Consider the following 20,226-nt stretch of genomic DNA (forward strand, 5'->3'; position numbering starts at 1 on the left):
TGGTATAAATCTCACGACCTTCCTTCTGCCAAGCTCCCGTATGAAGAGGGAGGGAAGAGTATCAGTGTGGAAACTGATATCTCTCCACTGGCAAAAGGCAGGTGGTTTGATTTGCTCATATACCATCGCGTCCGAAGGGTTTAAATCGACGAGTACTGTCTCTAAAATTCTAATATTAAACTGTTAAAAAAAAACGCTAAACAGCAAACTGGTTGTCTAAGGTTGTCACTGGTTTTTTTCTGCATTTGATAAAAAAAAGAATTGAAGTGTCAAATCAAGCATAATTTTTCATAACGACGTATGTAACAAAAGTAAACAAAACGGGGTTTTTAATACAACGTGACAATCACACGCGGCTTTATATAATACGCATCGATTTTACTGATTTCAGATCTTAAAATTCTTTGATTCAATCTTTTTGCGAATCGACGTATGTAAAAATTTCTATTTTTGAAGTCTCACTGTTACATACGTCGCTTTAACATATGGGAACTATGAGCGACCTATGTAACAAAAAAACCAAAACAAAACAAAACTGCAGTTGCGTCAATCGTGCACTATGGAAAACCGACCAATGTACACCGACGTGCGTGTAGCATACCGGTGTATGTATAATTTTATTGTTTTTCACAGTGAATTTGAATGAACTGAACTTTGCTGTGAAGCACGCTTATTACGTGTCATGTAATGATGCATGCCAGCGGAAAAAAGTATTGAAAAAAGATTTAGTTTTAAAACAGTTTTAGAAAAAGTTTTGCCAACTTTCTGCAAAGGATTTCTCGAATCCTCATAATTGTTACATACGTCGTTATGAAAAATTATGCTTGAAATATTTTATTTTTTGTGAGAATTTCCTCGCGTGCTGCGTCTGGTTGGGTAGTCACCGGACAGACAAACAGGGCTATTATATCTGAAAAAATGAAAAAAATAAGTTGCTAATGATAAAACAGTTGCTCACTTCCAAGTTTGGGAAGCTCGACAGGGATTTATCAATCCATTTAAGACTTCCTTAATCTTATTCAGCGTTGATGGTTCCACAGCTACTGTCATTGCTTGCGTGAAATACAAATAATAATATGTGTTGTTCTACGAGAGGCCCGTTTTTCTTTGGCCCGAATAGAGCACAAAATGGTGATATGATACACTCGGCGATAATTTCATAAGGGTGAAAGTCGCAGCCGTAAAAAATGTATTTTCTGACAAATTTCTTAACAACAACTATCTTAGCTGGGGTCTCCAGTAGCATTGCGAACAAAAGCGTAGGATTGCCAATCCGGAGATGACGAGCTCGATTCTCGGTCCGGTCTAGGATGTTTTCGGGTTGAAAGCATTCTCGACACCCTGTTAGCTTTTATTCTCAAATCCCAATGAAGTAACAAGCAAATGAACCGTTACTTATCTCAAAAACATGTTTATTGCGTTTATCGCTTTCTCACTTGGTCTCTATTTAGCCTCCTGTCTTTCCTTAGACAGGGTGTCGACTACCTGGAAAAACCTGGAAAGTCAGGGAAAGTCAGGGAATTTCGTTTTGGACCTGGAAAGTCAGGGAATTTTGATTAAGGTCAGGGAAAAAATCACAAATCCAAAAATTGAAAATTTATAGTGATTTTTTTTTAATTCGAGCAATATACTAATCCAAGGACACACACCATTTATAACGATTAATAAAGGTACTGAAACGTTGGATCAGAATTAATATTGCGTTTTATCTGGTCATCAGACTGCATAGCCGATAAGCAATACTCAGAGCAGCTACAGTCGACAACCACCTCCACTATCAAGCTATAAAGCTTATTTTTTGTGTGGCCGTTAGCAGTATTTAGACTAAAAGTCTACTCCGGGCCCTTTTAATGTTCCCCATGGTAATCGAGTTTGTTTCTATTAATCTTGAAGACATAACAGAGGTTCCAAAGTCGTGTTACTCAAATGGTCACTGTTGAGACCTGATCCAAATAGTCCCCCTTCATATTTTAGATTATTTAGTTTGAGTGGTTTTGTGCCGGAGTCGTTTTGATTTTTTTTTTGCAGTTTCCTTATTAGTAGAGTTTGAGTTATGGCCCAAAGTTCAGAACTGTTCAACAATCAATCATCAAACATGTTTAACCTACAACCAATAACTGGATATTTGCAAGTTTGTTGAAATAAAATGCTGAATAGTAACTTTGTGGACCTGTGTCGACCCTCCACTGCATCAGCATCATCTCCAAACAAAATTATGTAGGTAATGTTTTAACCCTATTTCCGCCCACGACATTTTTTGAAGATTTCATTAGGAAGGAATCATCTTTGAAAAAAATGCTAGAACAAAAGTTATTCGGCATAGATAAAATTGGTGGAAAACAAAAAAATGATTGTAAATCAATATTCAACCGATTGTTTTCAATAGTTCAACTATTTGTACTCAAAATTGATTATATTTGCAGTCTAATGAAACCATAAAGATGTGCCTAATATTACTTTTTGTTGTTGGAACAATACGATGAAGGTTAGAAGGTGCAAAGTTTGATAATGATTCACAGACACCATGGGCGGAGATAGGTTTAAAAACATTCATGAACTTCCATTTGGTGATGGGCTTCTAAAATCGATTCTCACATCCTTAGGTGGTCATGTAGAGAGAATGCTAGTGGATAAACGCATCATATGGTCTAACTCGTGTACGTAGGTGGCGATGGTCTCAATTAAACGTTACTCGATACTGCATAATCATGCTCGGATGCAAGAGGAGGATAATGTTGTTGTCAATGGTAATGTTTCAATATTACATTCGCTGCTTTAGATGATTATAAAACAATTTCATCAGGAAATATTCAGGTTGATCTTCGAGAATTTTGTCCAGAAATTACTTCAGAATTCTCACTGAAACATAAAAAAATCCCATGGGATTTAAAAAAGCTGTCTCGATAGGTTTTATCCTGGAGCTCCTCAATGGATGTTCAGTTGATTTTTTTTTTCAAAAGCTCCGCTCCAAAAACTTTGTATATTGTATGGTATTCACTCAAATTTTAACTAAATGTCTTCGTGAAGGGATTCATATAAAAAATATATAAAGGAATCTTCAAACATATTTCCACGAGTTCTTCAAAAAACTATTAGATGTTCCTTATTAAGTTTCATTGCTTGTTGCAGTTGTCTCACATCTAGTTGATAGTAGTTAAACTTTCTATAAATAAAACAATGCTGGAACTCCAAGACCATTTTTGAAAAAAAAAAACAAACTGAAAATCGATCAAATTACTGGAGTAGGTGAAGCTCCCCTCAGCATTTGAGACTAGTTATGGCACTTCTTCACAAACATTCCCTATTTTTGATATTTTTCCATGGTTTATTTCCATGGTTTTCCATTGATTTATTTAAACAGAAATTAAACGACCTGAGTGTATTCAGACCAAATTATTTAAATTATTGCAGTGGTTAAAATGTTTTGCTGGGCTTAATGTAAGTGCTGCATATAGATTTATTCGAGCTTGTAGGGATTGCATTCTTGATTATCTGGATGATACCAAGCAACCCGTAACTATTTTTGGAAGTCCATAAACTCTACAGAATAAGAATTCTTACTCCGTAAGTATACTTGAGAGCCATTAAGGTTTCTCGATGTTCACGAAAATAACTTATCCGGAAGATTTTTTAACGGCATTAGAACGATCGCTAGAAGCTTTCACCGATGTGAATTTTGAAAATCTTTCAGGAGTTCTGCGCATTTACTTAGATCTTTGCGAACGACTTGAATTACCTATCGATATTCTACGAATCCTTAATGTTCTATTTCTAGAAGTGATTAGACTTCCAGTAGCTCAGGAATTCATATGGACTTCAAGGATTCACACATGCAGAGATTTTCATACGCTTTAAAAAAAAAACATTTTTCATACCTGGAATTTTTCGAGGAATGGTCTGGAAAGTCAGGGAAAGTCAGGGAATTTTATTCTCAAATTTGAGTCGACACCCTGTTAGACTAACATTGTTATTACTCACAGGACCTCGTTGCATCGCTCCACCCTAAACGACTCCAGCACCGACATCAGCACGCAGCTAACTTCAGTCAAGGCTACCGAGGTGTCCACCGATCCCCCGCTTAGCTGGCCTCCCGCCCTAGAGCCCGAACCACTGTCCTCCGATTGGGCTTTGCCCTCTATGCTCTCAGTCATCCGTCAACCAAAGTAATTCACACTGCCTACGTGCGTGTAGGTAGACGTGGTGATCTCTCGAGCGTTGATGCTTAGCTGTAACGACAAAGCCCTGAGGCGAGTCATAAGTTAATTAGCGCTCGACATTCTCGACAGGCCAAATCATACTTCTTGTGAAGGCTTTGTTCCGTTTTCCTGAATGCGGGTGAGAGACTTTGTAGGCGTGCTAATCCTTTGCCAGCTTTCCCGGTGTGCGAGCTTCCCAGTCTAGGATGAAAGAGTACCTGATCTACAATCCATTATTTAGGTGTGTACGACAGTCTTACCTCGCCTTCCAACCAATTGTCGACTCGGGCTGCGCTTCTCGTGGCGATTTATTTCCCAGGCTGCTAAACCGAAGATCGAGGCTTGTGAGCTAACGTTTGCCGCGACGGTTCCCTCGACTCTGCATGAGGAACATGTAGGTTAGGTAATTTCACCTGGGGATGCTTTACATTTACCTTTTGGGTTTCCCACCGTGTCGTCAGCGGGAATGCTATCAGCGTCTCACCGAGGACTGCGTGTCTTGACTCCGGTTGCCGCTTGGCCTAGGGACTGTTACAAGCTTCGAGCTTCGAAACACCGATTCTGCACGTGAGGAACTTGGGTTAGGAGTTTGTTTCTTCTACAAATGTTACGATCGATGATTACCTCGGAAATACTCAGTTTCTTTCAACGTGCGACAACGGACGAAACGGATTACTGGGTTCAAGCATGCAGTAGTGAGCGCCCAGTCAGTGAGCAATCTGTATCACTTACACTTCACCGTATTCTATACTCTCGAATTTCACGACCACGCGATTTTGGAACGTCTTTGCTTCCCTACGACTGACCGGAGCATTTTTCTCTGCTCCACTCCTCGCTGTCATTGTATACCAGTGGAAGCCAGTTTTTCCGATGTGTACACGGTTGGAAAAAAGTACCTAATATTAGGTACTTTTCACTCAAATCGGAGGTTCATTGTGGGAACCCAAAATTAAGTAATATTTCTTTGAAATTAAGTTAAATTCACTTATTATTAAGTAAAATATACTTAATTTTAAATAGAAACTAACTAAAAGTTAGGTAAATTTCATTCAACTTTTGTAAACATGAGATAACTCAACGTTGGGTTCCCGCACTTTAATGTCCTTGTTGAGTGGTTTTGCTCTTCATTTTATGACAATACAGGAAAGAGGGAGGGAGATGCAAGAGAAAAAAAGTACTTAAAATTAGGTACTTTTTTTAACTGTGTATGTGTAGTCGGAGTGGGGGGCAATGCGATGATTGTTTGGCGATCAAGTTACACGGAGAACAATTTCTTGTTGTTCTTATAATTATTAGGTTTATTTATAATTCGGTTTATTCACAAACTACTTTGTACAAACAACATATTGTTATGCTACAACCCTGGGCATAGTACTTGCCCATACTTGCCACACAAGATACATATTCATGCATTGGCGGGCATAGAAAAGCTTTCAATTAATAACTGACGAAATGCTAATAGAATACTAAGTTGAAAAGCAGGCCAAGTTCCAGTTGGAATGTAGAGCTTCTTTCTACAAGGTAGTGGTTCGAGTCAATGTTCGGGCCTCTGAAGGATTTGACATCTACAACGTTCAAGAAATACAAATGAAGGCAAAAGTCACAAGTCGCTGACCATATCGTTGGTAGCGGAACGAAGGCTTTCCGTAACAAAGAAACTTTCTTTCCTGATCTGCACATTTGCTTCTTCTTTTTCATTGGCACTACATCCACCACTGGGACATTGCCGCCTCGCAAGTAGTGTTCATTCAGCACTTCCACAATTATTAACTGCAGGGTTTCTAAGCCAAGTTACCATTTTTGCATTCGTATGTATATCATGTGGGTAACACGATGATACTGTATGCCCAGGGAAGACAAGAACTCGAAAATTTACTAGACCGGACCAGGAATCGAACCGATCCACCCTCAGCATGGTCTTGCTTTGTAGTCGCGTATCTTACCGCACGGCTAAGGAAGGCCCCCGATGAAAATGTTCACATCGTCTGTGCAATTTCAGTAGGCTTTATCATGTGTGTCATAGAACGCATCCGTCACGTCGTCAGTCTTATCGATTGTAAAGGCCAATAAGATGCTGATCTGACTGTAGTTGGAGAATGTGCCCTTCATTTTCAACATCCATACACGGTCACTTATCATCACTAAGCAAACCCAGGCAACACCGCTATTATAGTAGATGTGGTACTTGAACAAAGTGATTGCGGGGAAGTCCACCGCTCGGAATTCACGTCATCCGCTTTTTGGCTCACCGATACCACACTCATGCCGATCTTCTTGCAACACATGCGGGTCTATTTAGAATACTCCCGTTCCAAGATGCGACATTTGCTGTTGAATTCTCGGTTTGCTCTATTTCTCCCATTCTTGACATACAGTATTACGACCTATATTTGATACATTTTTATTGAAATTTCCTTAGGTTTAAGCTTTTAGTGTCTGTGTCATTCGACATATTCAAAATTTATGACTAACCTCCTACTAATATGTTTTCTGTATATTTTTAGGCTCTCGTAAACTTATTTCGACATACATCCTGCGTTTTTAAAAACAGAGCAAGTAGTTGATAAACGCTATAAATAAACATTATGCAGATATAACAGTAACAGCAAACAACAGCAGTACACTTTATAGTCAATAGGGCAAAATAACTTTGAGCTATCTTCCAATCATTATCAGAGTCGAGAGGCGACGAAAAGAGAATATGTGGACAAAACAAAAGGAACCATGATGTGTCGACATCACCTGCCTGGAAGTCACCGCAACCAATCGAATATTTAGTATTACCGAGTCAAAAGAAAATGTTCAAAATTCAGTACGTGACGTAACTATCCATGGTAGCCGAGACGTTGAAGTAGTATCAAAAGCAAATGCATGAAACGTTCCAGCTTACTATCACTCCATGCATTTCTAATGTTGCATTTGCGATAAGTGGTTCAGAAAAAAAAACGATGTTTGACCGCCTAGAATCACGCGAAATGAATTTGGTCAAAATTTTTGGCATTCCTTCAAATCAACAAATTATAACTGCTAAAAACTAGGAACTCCCAGACTTATTGAGATAGTTTCTTGCTAACTCTTATTTTACAGTATAGATTATAGTTTTATTCAATTAATGGATAGTTTCTTTCGGGCTGCTAGGAAGTTTGAAGTGTTCTCGTATTTATCATTGACGGAAGAAAACATACCGTCTTCTAAATGTGTACCATTTATAGTGCTAGGTTTGACGACAGGTAACGAGAGTATTAGATTTTAGAAATCTAGAATTGTTTAGTAAGAACAAAATTATGCTTATTACTCTGTGTTTTCGAGAATAAACTACAATACGGAAGCGAGCGTCTAGGTTGTACCTACATTAAATCTCTTCATTTCTTCCGCATTGCCAACGTAAATTTTAGACCTTCAAGGCGAATGTGTTAGACCAAATCGGTAAGATGTGGCAAACGGCACAAGTGTCCCACAATCGATTATCGCGAACCGACCGATCATCGTCTGAGCAACTCAGTATCGTCTAAACTATCAAAAGGTGCACGGATAGGTAACGTTGAATATCTCCAATTGTCAGAGCTACAATCTCAACACAACTTATCCATCGTATAATGCAATTTAATTGTGTATTAGCATTTAAAACATAAAAAAGATTCAATTAATGCACTCGTTCGAATAGCAGAACGAGCAGAGATCCACCCGAATACAGAATTGTAATTATGCTACACAAAGGGGTGAACAAAATTCATTATAAATGTTTTAAACTGGTGTGTGTTCCATAGCGATAACTGAAATTCTGGCTGGAACCGAAAACAATAATCGTATCCCTGTTCTCTGTAAAAGTACATTTAGAAAAAAATAATTGGCACTCTCTCTACATTGAAACATGTTAAGTTGAAGCGTCCAGGTGGTGCAAATCATCAATCGCTCGGTATTATGAAATGTTAGAAAAGGGTGGAACATAAAATCTCATTCAACTAGTAATACCGGTATTAAGCACACACAAATACATATATAAAAGGGAATAGATAAAAACAAAAATAGAATATTCAGCAGCAGCAACTACAAGCGAAATGGTTTGTGCTCGAATGGAGCGCCATCAGCTGAGAATGAATAAACCTATACTGGAAATAGTAATTTTAAAAATTGAAGGATACAAAAATAAAATCGTAATTATTCTTAACAAATCACAATACAAAAGTGTTTGTTTTGTTTTGCATGTCTATTTATAACTAGAGAAAAGTCCCTTGCAGGTGAGAGCAGAAAAGTTAGTATAGAGAATAATCGGATGAAAGGAAAAGAGAATATAGACAAACATATTGTACTGTTTGGGAATGCCAAATCTGTTTGACCATTTCGTTTATTTACTTTACTTAGATTATTGGTTTGGCAAAACAAACCACTTCCAAATACGGCACAACATCTTTCATTGTTCTGTAACTTTATTCTCTTTTCCCGAACCTTTCTCTAAGTGACGAGCTGCCTCTATTTATTCAGTCTTACGGTTATCATATTGATTGGTCTTTCGATGGTTGAGTATATAGGGGACATGTTCCGATCTCCATTTCACTGAACATATATTCATCATACATATTCTATTGCTACTGGAAAAACACGTGGTTTCCAAGATGTACCATTTTTCATAGGTCTGAAACGGAACTGTACTTTTATCTAAGATCTAAGTACTACTCACAATTTTGAGTAGTTCCGCTTCCAACGGAAATTGAGTAAAATTTCCGTGGGTTAAAAAGAGACCGCAATTCAATTTAACTCAGTCACTAGCTAGATGAATGTTAGCGTGTATACGACGTCCGGTAGACGTGTATACTCTGGCAGACCGCTAATACTATGTTCGCACTAGGGCCTTGTAACATGTTATTCGGCTATTTTGATGAGCGGTAATTTGAATAACATGTTATTCAAGCCGTAGTGCGAACATAGTATAATATTACTAATGTCGATCTATCAGCCAAAGCACCGATTCAGAAAGTGTTAACCCTTTCCCTCATACGACTTTTTTCAAAGATTTCAATAGGAAGGAATCTTCTTTGAGAAAAACGCTAGAACAAAAATTTGGGGAATCCCAAAATTAGTGGAAAACGAAAAAAAAAAGTTTTTGATTGTAAATCAATAGTTAATTGATTATTTTCAATAGTTTTACTATTTGTACTCAAAATTGATTATATTTCCAGTGTAATGGAACCATAAAAATGTGTCAAATATTCCTTTTTGTTGTTGAAACAATTCGATGGAGGTGGAGAAAGTGCAAAATTTGATGGTGTCCCACAGACACCATGGGCGGGAGAGGGTTAAACTAATGAGGTGAAAACTCCAGAGGGGGGATAACGATTTTATTTTCATGTGGAGTTTGGCAAGTATGACAGTACCCTCTTATTTGGCGCATAAATTTATACTCCAATGTCAAAATGCTCATATACTTACATAAATTGTCGTGGTATTTGAGAAAATTTGTATTGTTTACCATTTTTACAAGAGAGAGTGGTGTCGAAAGCACATATTAAATTAAAGATTGCAACGAACAAAAATACACCAAATCTAAAAAAATGTAGCGTTTCCACTTTATTCCGTACGCGAAATATGCAGATAAATAATTATGTTGGTAGAAAAAACTCTGCTGAGCAGAAACAGTTGTTTCTTGCATTATCCGAACTTTGTGCGTTTCAGAACATTCTCACTCACTGCAGTGTTTATTTTTCATATACTACGGCGTAGTGTTAGTGCCGTCGGCATTCGCTTGATTTGAGGCAACAAACATTTGACAGCTTAGCACCCGCCTGGTTAAAAGCGGTTCCAAATCGACTTGTTTACATTTTGCATCCATACGAAGCAAGTAAAAAGTTCAAGTGCTGGCAATATTATTTTCACAATTTCATGCTTTTTCATACATTGCCATTTCGACAGTTTTTCACTCCGCCGGTCTCTGGTTTAGGGCCGATGCCCACGTAGCGTTTTTTCAAGCTGCGTGCACGCCGCGTCCACGCAAAGCACCCAGCATCAAATGTAGTCGTGCACACGTTTACGTGTTTTTTTTTTTACAAGGAAGAATGCATTTACACACTAACCCAGTACACGTGCATTGTAGTTGCCAAACTACCACACGGAAGTGTACTGGAGTGTCGGACTCGACCATACCGGTAATACCGACTAAACTACCTTAGGCTCCACCATCGTTTCCCCCAGGAACTACCTCCCAGTACTACTTCTGGGGGATGGTAGTACTAAACGTACTCGCTCATTCTCGCTCACACAGGCACCCGTCCCATGCGAGTCTGACTTGGGTGCTCGCTCTATCGCACCCTCAAACACACCCTACATACTCTGTTGCACCTCTGTCATGCCGTGTGGGTCTAACTTGTGTGCCCACCCTTCTCATGCCATGTGGGTCTAACTTGTATGCCCACCCAAACCCTTGATTCATGCTCATGCACTCCATGCTTGCACACACGCTAACGCTCCTATGAGTCTGACTTGTGTGCTCACCTCTATCATGCCGTGCGGGTCTGACTTTTGTGCCCACCCTTCTCATGCCATGTGGGACTAACTTGTATGCCCACCTTTATCGTACCATGTGAGACTGCTCACCTCTTTCATTCAGTTCGCGCTGACACATACTACTCGAGTCATTCGACCTAACACTCCCTCTGGCATCCCTTGTGGGACGTTTCGCTTAGGTTCCCACTTCTGACATACCATGTGAGTCTGACTCACCTCGTTCATGCCATATGAGACTAGCTCAACTCGACTCAACTCATTCCTTTCGTACCATGTGAGACTGACTTGGATGCTCACCCACACTCCTCTGCCACGCCGCGGGGTATCAGTAGTCACAGGAACCAACATTCCTGCGCTACTCCCAGCGCGGCGTGTGCAGTCCATACATACACCTATTCATTCACACTTCTGCCATGCTTCGAGGTGACGATCTCGGTTGCCACCCACTGCGCCAATACCTCTGCATGGGCAGATCATTCACACACTTCTCCGCGTTCGGCACTTTCGCTCTAACTAACCAATCTCAAGTTAGTCATGCTTGTCGATTGTTGCTCGGCGCGCCAGATTCTCTGCAAGCTGCAGGCAATCTGAGTGGTTGCAGTCGAGACTGCGTTCCACTTCTCCACCGCTTGACACATCCTCTGGATAAGATTATCCGGAGTTGTGTCCCGGCCGCAAACGTCTAGCATTGCTCTTCTTTCGACGTCGAAACGGGGACATACGAACAGTATGTGCTCTGCAGTTTCGTCAACACCTGGGCAGTCAGGGCAGACGGGGACCTCCGCGTGCCCAAACCTGTGGTGGTACTGTCGGAAACAGCCATGGCCTGACAGGAATTGTGTCAGATGGAAGTGAACCTCCCCATGGGGTCTCCCCACCCAGCTTGATATGTTAGGAATCAGCCGGTGGGTCCACCTACCTTTCGAGGAGTTATCCCACTCGCGCTGCCATCTGGCAACCGAAGTCACCCTGGTACGCTCGCGGGCTCCTCTGGTGCCACGTAGGTCAAAACACTCCTCGTCTTCCCGGATGACCAGCCCGACTGGCATCATACTCGCTATCACGCAGGATGCGTCGTGCGATACCGTGCGATAGGCCGATATCACCCTGAGACACATCAAGCGGTAGGTGCTCTCCAGTTTCCGCAGGTAACTGGTTACCCCCAGTGCTTTTGCCCAGGACGGGCCGCCGTACCTAAGAATAGATGCGGCAACGCCTGCCAGTAGCCTACGTCTACTGGCGCACACCTTGGAGCTGTTGGACATCATCCACATCAGTTTACCCGTCGTGTCGATCAGGCAAATTGGTCTGTACGCCGATGGGTCACCCGGAGGCTTCCCGGCCTTCGGCAGCAGTACCAACTTCTGCCTTTTCCATCTCTCAGGGAAACAACACTCATCCAGGCATCTCTGCATAGCTAGCCTGAACATGTTCGGGTTCGCTATGATCGCTGCCTTGAGTGCACTGTTTGGAACTCCATCGGGGCCTGGAGCTTTGTTCATCGCAAGGGTGTTAGCCACTGCGAGTAACTCTTCGTTCGTCACCGGAGCCACCATTTCGGCCACACTCCCAGCGCCTGGCAGCGCATGAGGAGGCCAGGGACGGGAAGAGTACTTAGATAATCCTCGCCAACCGGTCCGGTGACCGTTCGGGGGGTGAAGAGCCCCCTTTGGTCTTGGCCATCACGATCCTATAGGCGTCACCCCACGGATTCGCATTGGCACCCTCGCACAGGTTGTCGAAGCACGCTCTCTTGCTGCTCTTAATGGCCTTGTTAAGGGCCAGTCTCGCAGCTTGAAACACTTCCCGGCGGACCGCTCTTTCCTCCTCGGTGCGGGCTCGTTGCGTCCTACGTTTAGCCTTGAGGCAGGCTGATCGTAGGGCTGCAATTTCGGCACTCCACCAGTATACCGGGCGTCTGCCATTTCTTGGCAGGGCTTTCCTCGGCATAGTAGCATCGCACGCGCGTGATAGGACAGCTACCAGCGCATCCCCGCTTAGACTGTCCGTGTTGGCCTCTAGTCCCAGGGCCGCGGTGAAAACTTCGCTGACGAAGTGATTGGTCTTCCACCCACGGACCTGACAGGGATCACCCGCCCTCGGACGCTGCACACCATAGTTGATCTTGAAGCGAATTGCTAGGTGATCACTATGGGTGTAGCCCTAGTCTACCCTCCAGTCCAGGTCCGAGACCAGACTGGGTCTGACAAACGTTACATCTATCCATGACTCGGCCCCATTCCTACGGAATGTGCTACTGGCTCCGTCATTGCCAAGCACTGCGTCGAGTTTTGCAAGTGCCTCGAGTAACGCTTGTCCCCTCTGATTGGTGCAGCGGCTGCCCCATTCCACTGCCCAAGCATTAAAGTCTCCCGCTATAACGAACGGGCTCCGACCTACTAGGTCGGCCGATAGCCTGTCGATCATCTGGTTGAACTGTTCCATTGGCCACCTTGGTGGGGCGTAGCAGCTACAATAGAACACCCCATTGATCTTGGCTATCGCGACACCCTCCGCGGAGGAGTGTACAACCTCTTGAACGGGGTACCTTCCCGTTGTGCAGATTGCCGCCGACCTAGACCCGTCCGCCACCCAGTTGCCATTGTCGGCAAGGACGTTGTACGGGTCGGACAGGAGGGCGACATCGATCCTCGACTCCGAAACCGCCTGCCACAGCAGTTGCTGGGCAGGTGCACAGTGATTCAGATTCAACTGTGTTACTTGCACGGCTTTTTCCGATTGGCTTCTCCGAAGGGACACGCAGGCCCGCCCATAGCATGGTTCCGGGCCTGCTTCTTACTGGCGCAGATAAGGCACCTAGGTGCCTTGTCGCATTCCTGCGCCTTGTGTCCCTCCTCGCCGCAGCGACGACACATCTTGCTTCGGTCTGGGCCCGTGCAGTCATAAGACTTGTGCCCGGACTCAAGGCACCGGTAGCACCTGTCCACTGAAGGTGGCTGGAGCACGCTTACTGGGCATATTGACCAGCCAATCTTCAGCTTCCCTTTCTCCGTGACCTTTTTGGCGTCAGCCACCGGTAGTCTGAGATAGGCTACCTGCGTACCAAAGAATCCCCCTCTTAGACGTACAGAGGACCGCTCAACCTCTGTGCCGCACTGCTCTTTGACGGCAGAGACGACGTCTTCCGCGGTCGTGACCTCGTCCAGCTGCTTACACTGGAGGGTCACTTCCGCACCCAACGACCTGAGCTGAGCGCCGTCACCCAAGACCTCCTGGGCAAGCTTTTTGTAAGCCACCCCGCTGGATTGCGCGCCACGCTTCAGTACCAAGATCATTTCACCGTTCTTGGTACGTCTAACGCTGCGCACGTCCTGGCCCAGGCCCGATAGGCTATCGGCCGCTCGCAGCGATTTAAGGACATCGGCGTATTTGTCCTTGTCGGTTTTCACCAACAAGGCCTCGCCTCTGTCTCTCACCTTCTTCGTAGGTCGAGGGGTGTTTGATTTCCGCACCCTACTGACCAGTTGCCAAGGATTCGCATCCCCTTCGGCTGGCTGGCTGGGGCCAGCTTGTGGCTCAACAACTTGTGCCTGTCTAGTGCCTTTTGCCTTCTTGGGCACACGCCCTTCAGGCTCCGGTGCACCATCCAGGCGACGCTTCGCCTTAATGGTAGCGCGTTTGGGTCGCTTCGAACTTGGCGTTTTCTTGCCCTCACTGGCCGTAAGGGCGGTCGCCTCTTTCACCGCCGTAACACCGCTAGGGGAGGAGAGGGCCTTGGTCTGCGTACCTTTGGCTACCTTCTCTGTTGCCGCTACACGCCTGATATAAGCGTCCTGTTCTTGTCTTGCGACACGAACAGCTTGTCGGAGCACCAACAGGCTCTGCTTAAGCTCCTTGTTGGTGTTCTGCCGCTTACGAACTCGATGATCTCGTCGAGTTGCTCGGCCACCACCCGTATCCCTGGTAGTGGCTCGTCAGGCGTGCAGGCAGGGCTACTCCCCACCACCACTGGAGACTCTTCGGTACTGCCAATAGCAGCAGCCGTCACTCCACTCGCCCCCTCTTTAATAGGGGACCTCGCTAGACCCCTTTTGGCAAAGGGGTCCGTCACCTCCAACTCCAAAGACTGATTGCGTTCAATGCTCATTGCTGTATGGGTCCCCCTTGCGGCTGCCGCCGAATCCTACTGGAGTAGTCGCCTTTAGTGATCCCATGGTTATCTATGCCTGCCTTGCGGCAAGCAGGGAGGCCATGCGAGGGTTGACACTTGCGTGTTCAGAGCCAGATCAGCGCATGCCAGGAAAGGGCATCTGAGCCTATTCCCACCCAGTAGGCAAAACTGGATGGCAGGATTGGGCAGCGTGTTACAAGGCCCGCCACGGTTTTATGGGACGGAAGACAGCCTAGCCATTGGCCCACTCGCCGTTTCGAGTCGGTGTCACCCGGCCCTACTAAGAGAGTAGAATGTCAGACTGCCAGCCCTCGCTTCACAATATAACAATATCCAAATACAAGACCAATACACGCAACCAGTATGCCATAATCAGGGTCTTACTGGTATCAACCCTGATGTGCCAGTAGCACTCCCTGGGCTTGTGCTTTTGAAGCGGCACACAGTCGCTTTGATAGAGTCTGATTACGGGCACTTGCGGTTTTTTGGGAGGGATTTTAGCAGAGCCCACTGCTAAATCCCACCACGCCCTAGGCAGTTCTCCCTGACTCACAGACAGCTGGGGAGGGGTCGTCAAGCCCTTGGACATGGTCCCTACTGCCCCCACACGTTTACGTGTGCATTACTCCATTTGATGCTGGGTACCTTGCGTGAACGCGGCATGCACGCAGCGTAAAAAACCGCTACGTGGATATCGGCCCTTAGGGTTGCTAGAGTTCAGCTGCTCATTTTAGGTGACTGGTTCGTACGCAGTTAGTGCTAATTATGGGCAATTAACTTTTCCTGGCGAGAACTTGAGATTATTTGTGGTATATCGAGCCTTTTGTGTTTGTATGGCTTTTTTCGAAAAATAGCCCGTCGTTACTTTCGAAGCTTCATTATCATGATTCATGAATTAAACGAAATTAAAACAAAAACATTGACCGCCATATCGAATGAATGGTGGGTAGGCGTATTAGCCTTCTGTTCAGTCCTCAAGATTGATACAACGATTGCAACAGAGCGGAGTGACCGAGCAGTATGCTTATTGAGAAGGTACGTACAATGCTTTTAGATTTTCAAATGTCGAACGGATGTGGTGTGAAGCTGCGTTAACTTGGTGTCTACCCACTGAACCGAAGACGAATGCTCTGTCGTTGACTCCCCCTGAGTCATGGATGAGAGTGAAGTCCAACCTGGGGAAGTTTGAACTTTTGAATCCAGAGCTTTTGTATGATCCAGAGCTTTTGCAGTACCGAAAGAAAATATATTATGTCAAACATTTTGAATATTATGTCAAATGTGTTGAAGTTGTGCTGATTGGCTATGCGCAGAACGGTTAACGGCTTTGGGATCGAACCCGTTGGAGGATCATCGTGGTTCGTTTTCCGTGTGGAGTTGACGCAGAAGCCAGTAGAGAAGCACCGCCGTTTGTGCCGTGAATCGGAAAGTCAGTCCCATCTAGATATGGGCTGACTTGCAATGACGGCTGGACATTTCTACGAAAAAGAGCAGAAGGAACAGAAGACACCAGAGAAATTGAACAGGTAAACCGAGTACACCAGCATAAAGATACCAATGATGACCAATCGAATGAAAACGATGATGACAAGTCAAACGAAACCGATGATGAGATAGAGGCTGGCTATCTACAGATGTACCCGTAAGGTTCGGTCAAATTACTCGCCGAGATGACAGAGACGATTGGATACATGCTGTGGCAAGCGAGTTGGAGTCGCTGAAGAAAAACGATGTCTAACAAATGGTGACTTGTCTCAAAGATGCGAAACACCTGAAATTCATGTTCGATCTGAAGTAAGATGAAAACGGCAAACATGTTCGCTTCGAAGCCCGTCTAGCATCTAAAGGAATACCTCCAAACGCAAGGATACGACTATGAAGAGCTATAACGCGTCAATAGCTCGACTAGCTAGTATACCAATTGACTCAGCTCGACGAACCTAGTTGATGTCAGTCTGTATGTGTGTATGTTTGTATGTATGTGCGCAAAAAAGTCACTCATTTTTAGGTACTTATCATTGACCGATTTGCTCGCAACAAGTTGCATTCGACGTGGAATCCGGTCCCATTTCTCTTATTGAGAATTGGCCAGATCGGCCATTGCGTTTCGGAGTTATTTCCAAATTACTGTTTTTCCCCAAGGGCCCCTTGTAAAAAACCAATTTTGTTTGGAGAAAAAATGTTTAGAAATGGATGCAAACAAATGGAAATTGTTGAAAATGATGGCATCTATCGCCCTAAAGTGTTATTTTTACCTATCTTATGTACTTTTCTTAATACATTTTAAGATGCACAAGAAAGGCACCATCGCCGTTAGAGGGATTAATATGTTTTTTTTTTATTGAAGGTAACGGAAATCTGCAATCATACACCTGGGGAGGCGAATCCTGGTAGTATGGGGTTGGAACACTGCACTACTTCCGTCCTACTAAAACCAACTCCTTCTCCAGTTAGGTCTCTCGGCCCGCAATTAAGCAATATTTCCGAGGATGGCGATTGAGCATTGTAAAGAAATGTAATCTAAGTAGCTTTAAGCAATCGCAATATTCCTAGTTACGCCCCTTAGTTATTAGCAGTTCGTTATTTTTCCAATTAAGGTCAATGGTCCAATAGTGGAGGTAGCATAGTTGGCTACACGATCGCTTTACAAGCGGATGGTCATGTGTTCGATTCCCAGCCCCTGCACCAAACCTTTCCAATCGCCAGATGAGCAAGTCCATAGGGTGGCTTTAATTTGGGGAACGCGCCTCGCCGTCACGATGAAGACTGATAAACTGTTCTTCTCGGAGGCATTCCTCCAACGTACCTGGATAAATGGCAACATTGGCAAACAAACAATACAACGATCATGCATGACATGGACAAACGGACAGAATGGACTTACGATAAGATGGGACTGGCAACGAGAACAATTATGATCAATGGAAATCTAAGTATAGATTATGTACAGCAGAACACCACAGTAGATCTCGGCACAATAGCGGTTAAATAACACACATAACACTAATTATTGGTACAATAATTTTTAATTTGTATTCTATTCGAAACGCCTTACCTAAACGTAGTATGTATAAGCACAATTCGGTTTAAAAAAATATGATTTCATTACGACTTTATAAAAAAAAAATTATAATAAAAATTATAACTTCAGAATGTGTAAACCAATCGGGCCAACAACTATTTAGGGGTGAATCGTTTTCCAGGAACACGGTAACTGGTAGTGAAAAAAATAATCATGATCTTCTTTTCAGCAAAGTTCAACAGTTATTACTGCAAACTTCAGTCATCTCTGAGTCTAGCGACGTTTCAGACATCGTTGAAGATGATATTCCCATTCCTCCAAGTCCCGAGACCGGACTTGAACTAGTCAATGGGGTTCAACCAGAGTTACAGCGAACTGAAAAGGAATCAGAAATCAGAAGTATAAATATTTAAACTTAGTTATTTATTACGAACAAGGCTACGATAATTTGGTATGTTACAGAAATGTACCTCGTCGCCGAATACTTGGGGCATGAAAGAGAACTAGCTGAACTACTGGGGCCGCTACCTGGAAGTAAAACATTATTCAGAAATAAGCACTTCATTCTCACCTGTACCATCGCACCGAGGACATTTTGCAATACGGCAGTATGACGTGCCCAAAAAAATCCATTTCACTTTAATGAAGTCAAGGTCACTTTCAGGATAAGAACGACATGCAAAATAAGTATCGCAGGTTTAGCGAAGTACCCTTCGTGAAAGGACACTTGCAGCAACAAATTGAAGCCGGAGGCGGAAAAGTGTACCAACACTTCGAAGACATTCCGAAAACCAAGTACAAACAGTGTAAGTTGATTGCACCACATCCTTCGGCAACGGCCAAGTACGTGCAGTGTTTGGCAGTAGACATTCCGGTAAGTGTTCGACTGCAAACAAAATCATGATTACAGCGTTTATACACTGATTCATTATTACAGGCCGTCTCGCATGAGTGGATAATCAGGTGTTGTCAAACGATCACATGTGTGGACTTTAAACCATACGCTCTCCCGTCCGGGTGGTCTCTGATAGAAGATCGTTACATACGTTGGAACTGTGGTCGAGGAGCTGACCAGCGATCGACAGTGAATCCTTTCATTGGTCACTGTGTGAACATCGCCAGCATGGACAACGACTTCATACAATTTTGGAGCCGTGTGTGTAAGCTGGCCGGAGGTACCGTTCGTTTAATCAAATCAGAAATGGACCTTACGGAAAACCTGTCTGGTTACATGCTAACGGATCAAGAATTCCCCGAAGATGTAAAACTCTGGGCTACCCAGTACGGATTAATAATCGTTTCTACGGTGTGGGTTGTGCAGAGTCTGATCCTAGGACGCCTCTGCGTGCCTGACAGTCACGAGAAATTGACTCAAATTTACCAAGACGACGATTATTAGCAGAAAACTATATACAAGTTAGATTCTTCCAATACAATATTTTTATAGCAATTTAGGTAGCTCTTTTGAAACATTCAATGTTCTGTAGAAACTCTATGTCTTAAACCATATTTCAAATTATATTTATGATTGTTGCTTTACCTGATTATTAGTTACATTTTGTATGCTAGAATATGTGAAATTTCAAATAAACTGTATGCTCTTAGTACCATGTTAATAAAACAGATTGTTATAGCTCTTCATAACAGAAGAACTACTGCTTTGTCGGTTTATTAGACCTATTACTTATTAATAGCAAATAGTAGTCTTTCACAAGACTTCTAGTACTTCAATTTGGCATAGACATTATTAAGTCAAATCATCCTGCTGCCAAGTGTCAAAGAGGTTGACAAAGCACATACTACACCCAGTTCTTTTTTTTACACGGGTGGCTTTTAGTCGATTATGACCTTTCGCGTTGATGAAACTATGAGTTAACCCCATGAAAAAATTCACAAAAAATCAAAGAAAATTCAGGTGGTATTTAAAAAGCTGTGAAAAATCAGTTAAACCGGGAAATTAAAGAATACCAACCGAGTAAAAAAAATATTGGGTGTATCCATGATAATAAATAGAAAAAAAATCTGCAAAGCATGTAACTCTCTTGAATTAGCAACATTGTTTAATGGTTAGATATCACATAAAGACTCTCTACACAAGACACTAGTCTTCCATTCATATTGCCACGAAAGCCTGTGAGTAACATTTCAACATACTTTTTTTATAAAAGGCTCGGCGAATCAGTGTAATAGCCATTTGATTTTGTTAGCATCTGTATAGAGTATACATCCTAGGAAGATTAACAACCCTTGGGGAGGGGTCGTCAATCCCATGGACATTAGACCTCTCCATGTTTTCAAAAAGTATCAGAAATTCAACTGGCCAACTCAGAATCACAATTTATTTTGCTAAAATTACGCAATACATGACTCACTGTAAT

General features: G+C 43.2%; 1 protein-coding gene across 2 annotated transcripts in view; it reads left to right on the forward strand.

Annotated features, from left to right (window-relative positions):
• The window catches only part of LOC134219697 (TP53-binding protein 1-like), a 48,227-nt gene extending 28,727 nt beyond the window's left edge, over positions 1–19,500 (forward strand). The window contains exons 5-8 of one of the 2 annotated variants that reach the window (XM_062698528.1): positions 18,078–18,247; positions 18,311–18,456; positions 18,513–18,722; positions 18,786–19,500. In XM_062698528.1, the coding sequence (XP_062554512.1) occupies positions 18,078–18,247; positions 18,311–18,456; positions 18,513–18,722; positions 18,786–19,247 (988 nt within the window). In that variant the 3' untranslated portion in view covers positions 19,248–19,500. Of the gene's footprint in view, positions 1–6,700; positions 7,530–18,077; positions 18,248–18,310; positions 18,457–18,512; positions 18,723–18,785 lie in introns of those variants that run through there. The other variant, XM_062698529.1, reaches the window with a different exon arrangement.
• The last annotated feature ends 726 nt before the right edge of the window (positions 19,501–20,226 follow it).

This window comes from Armigeres subalbatus, chromosome 3, assembly GCF_024139115.2.
Source record: "Armigeres subalbatus isolate Guangzhou_Male chromosome 3, GZ_Asu_2, whole genome shotgun sequence".
Lineage (NCBI taxonomy): Eukaryota > Metazoa > Arthropoda > Insecta > Diptera > Culicidae > Armigeres > Armigeres subalbatus.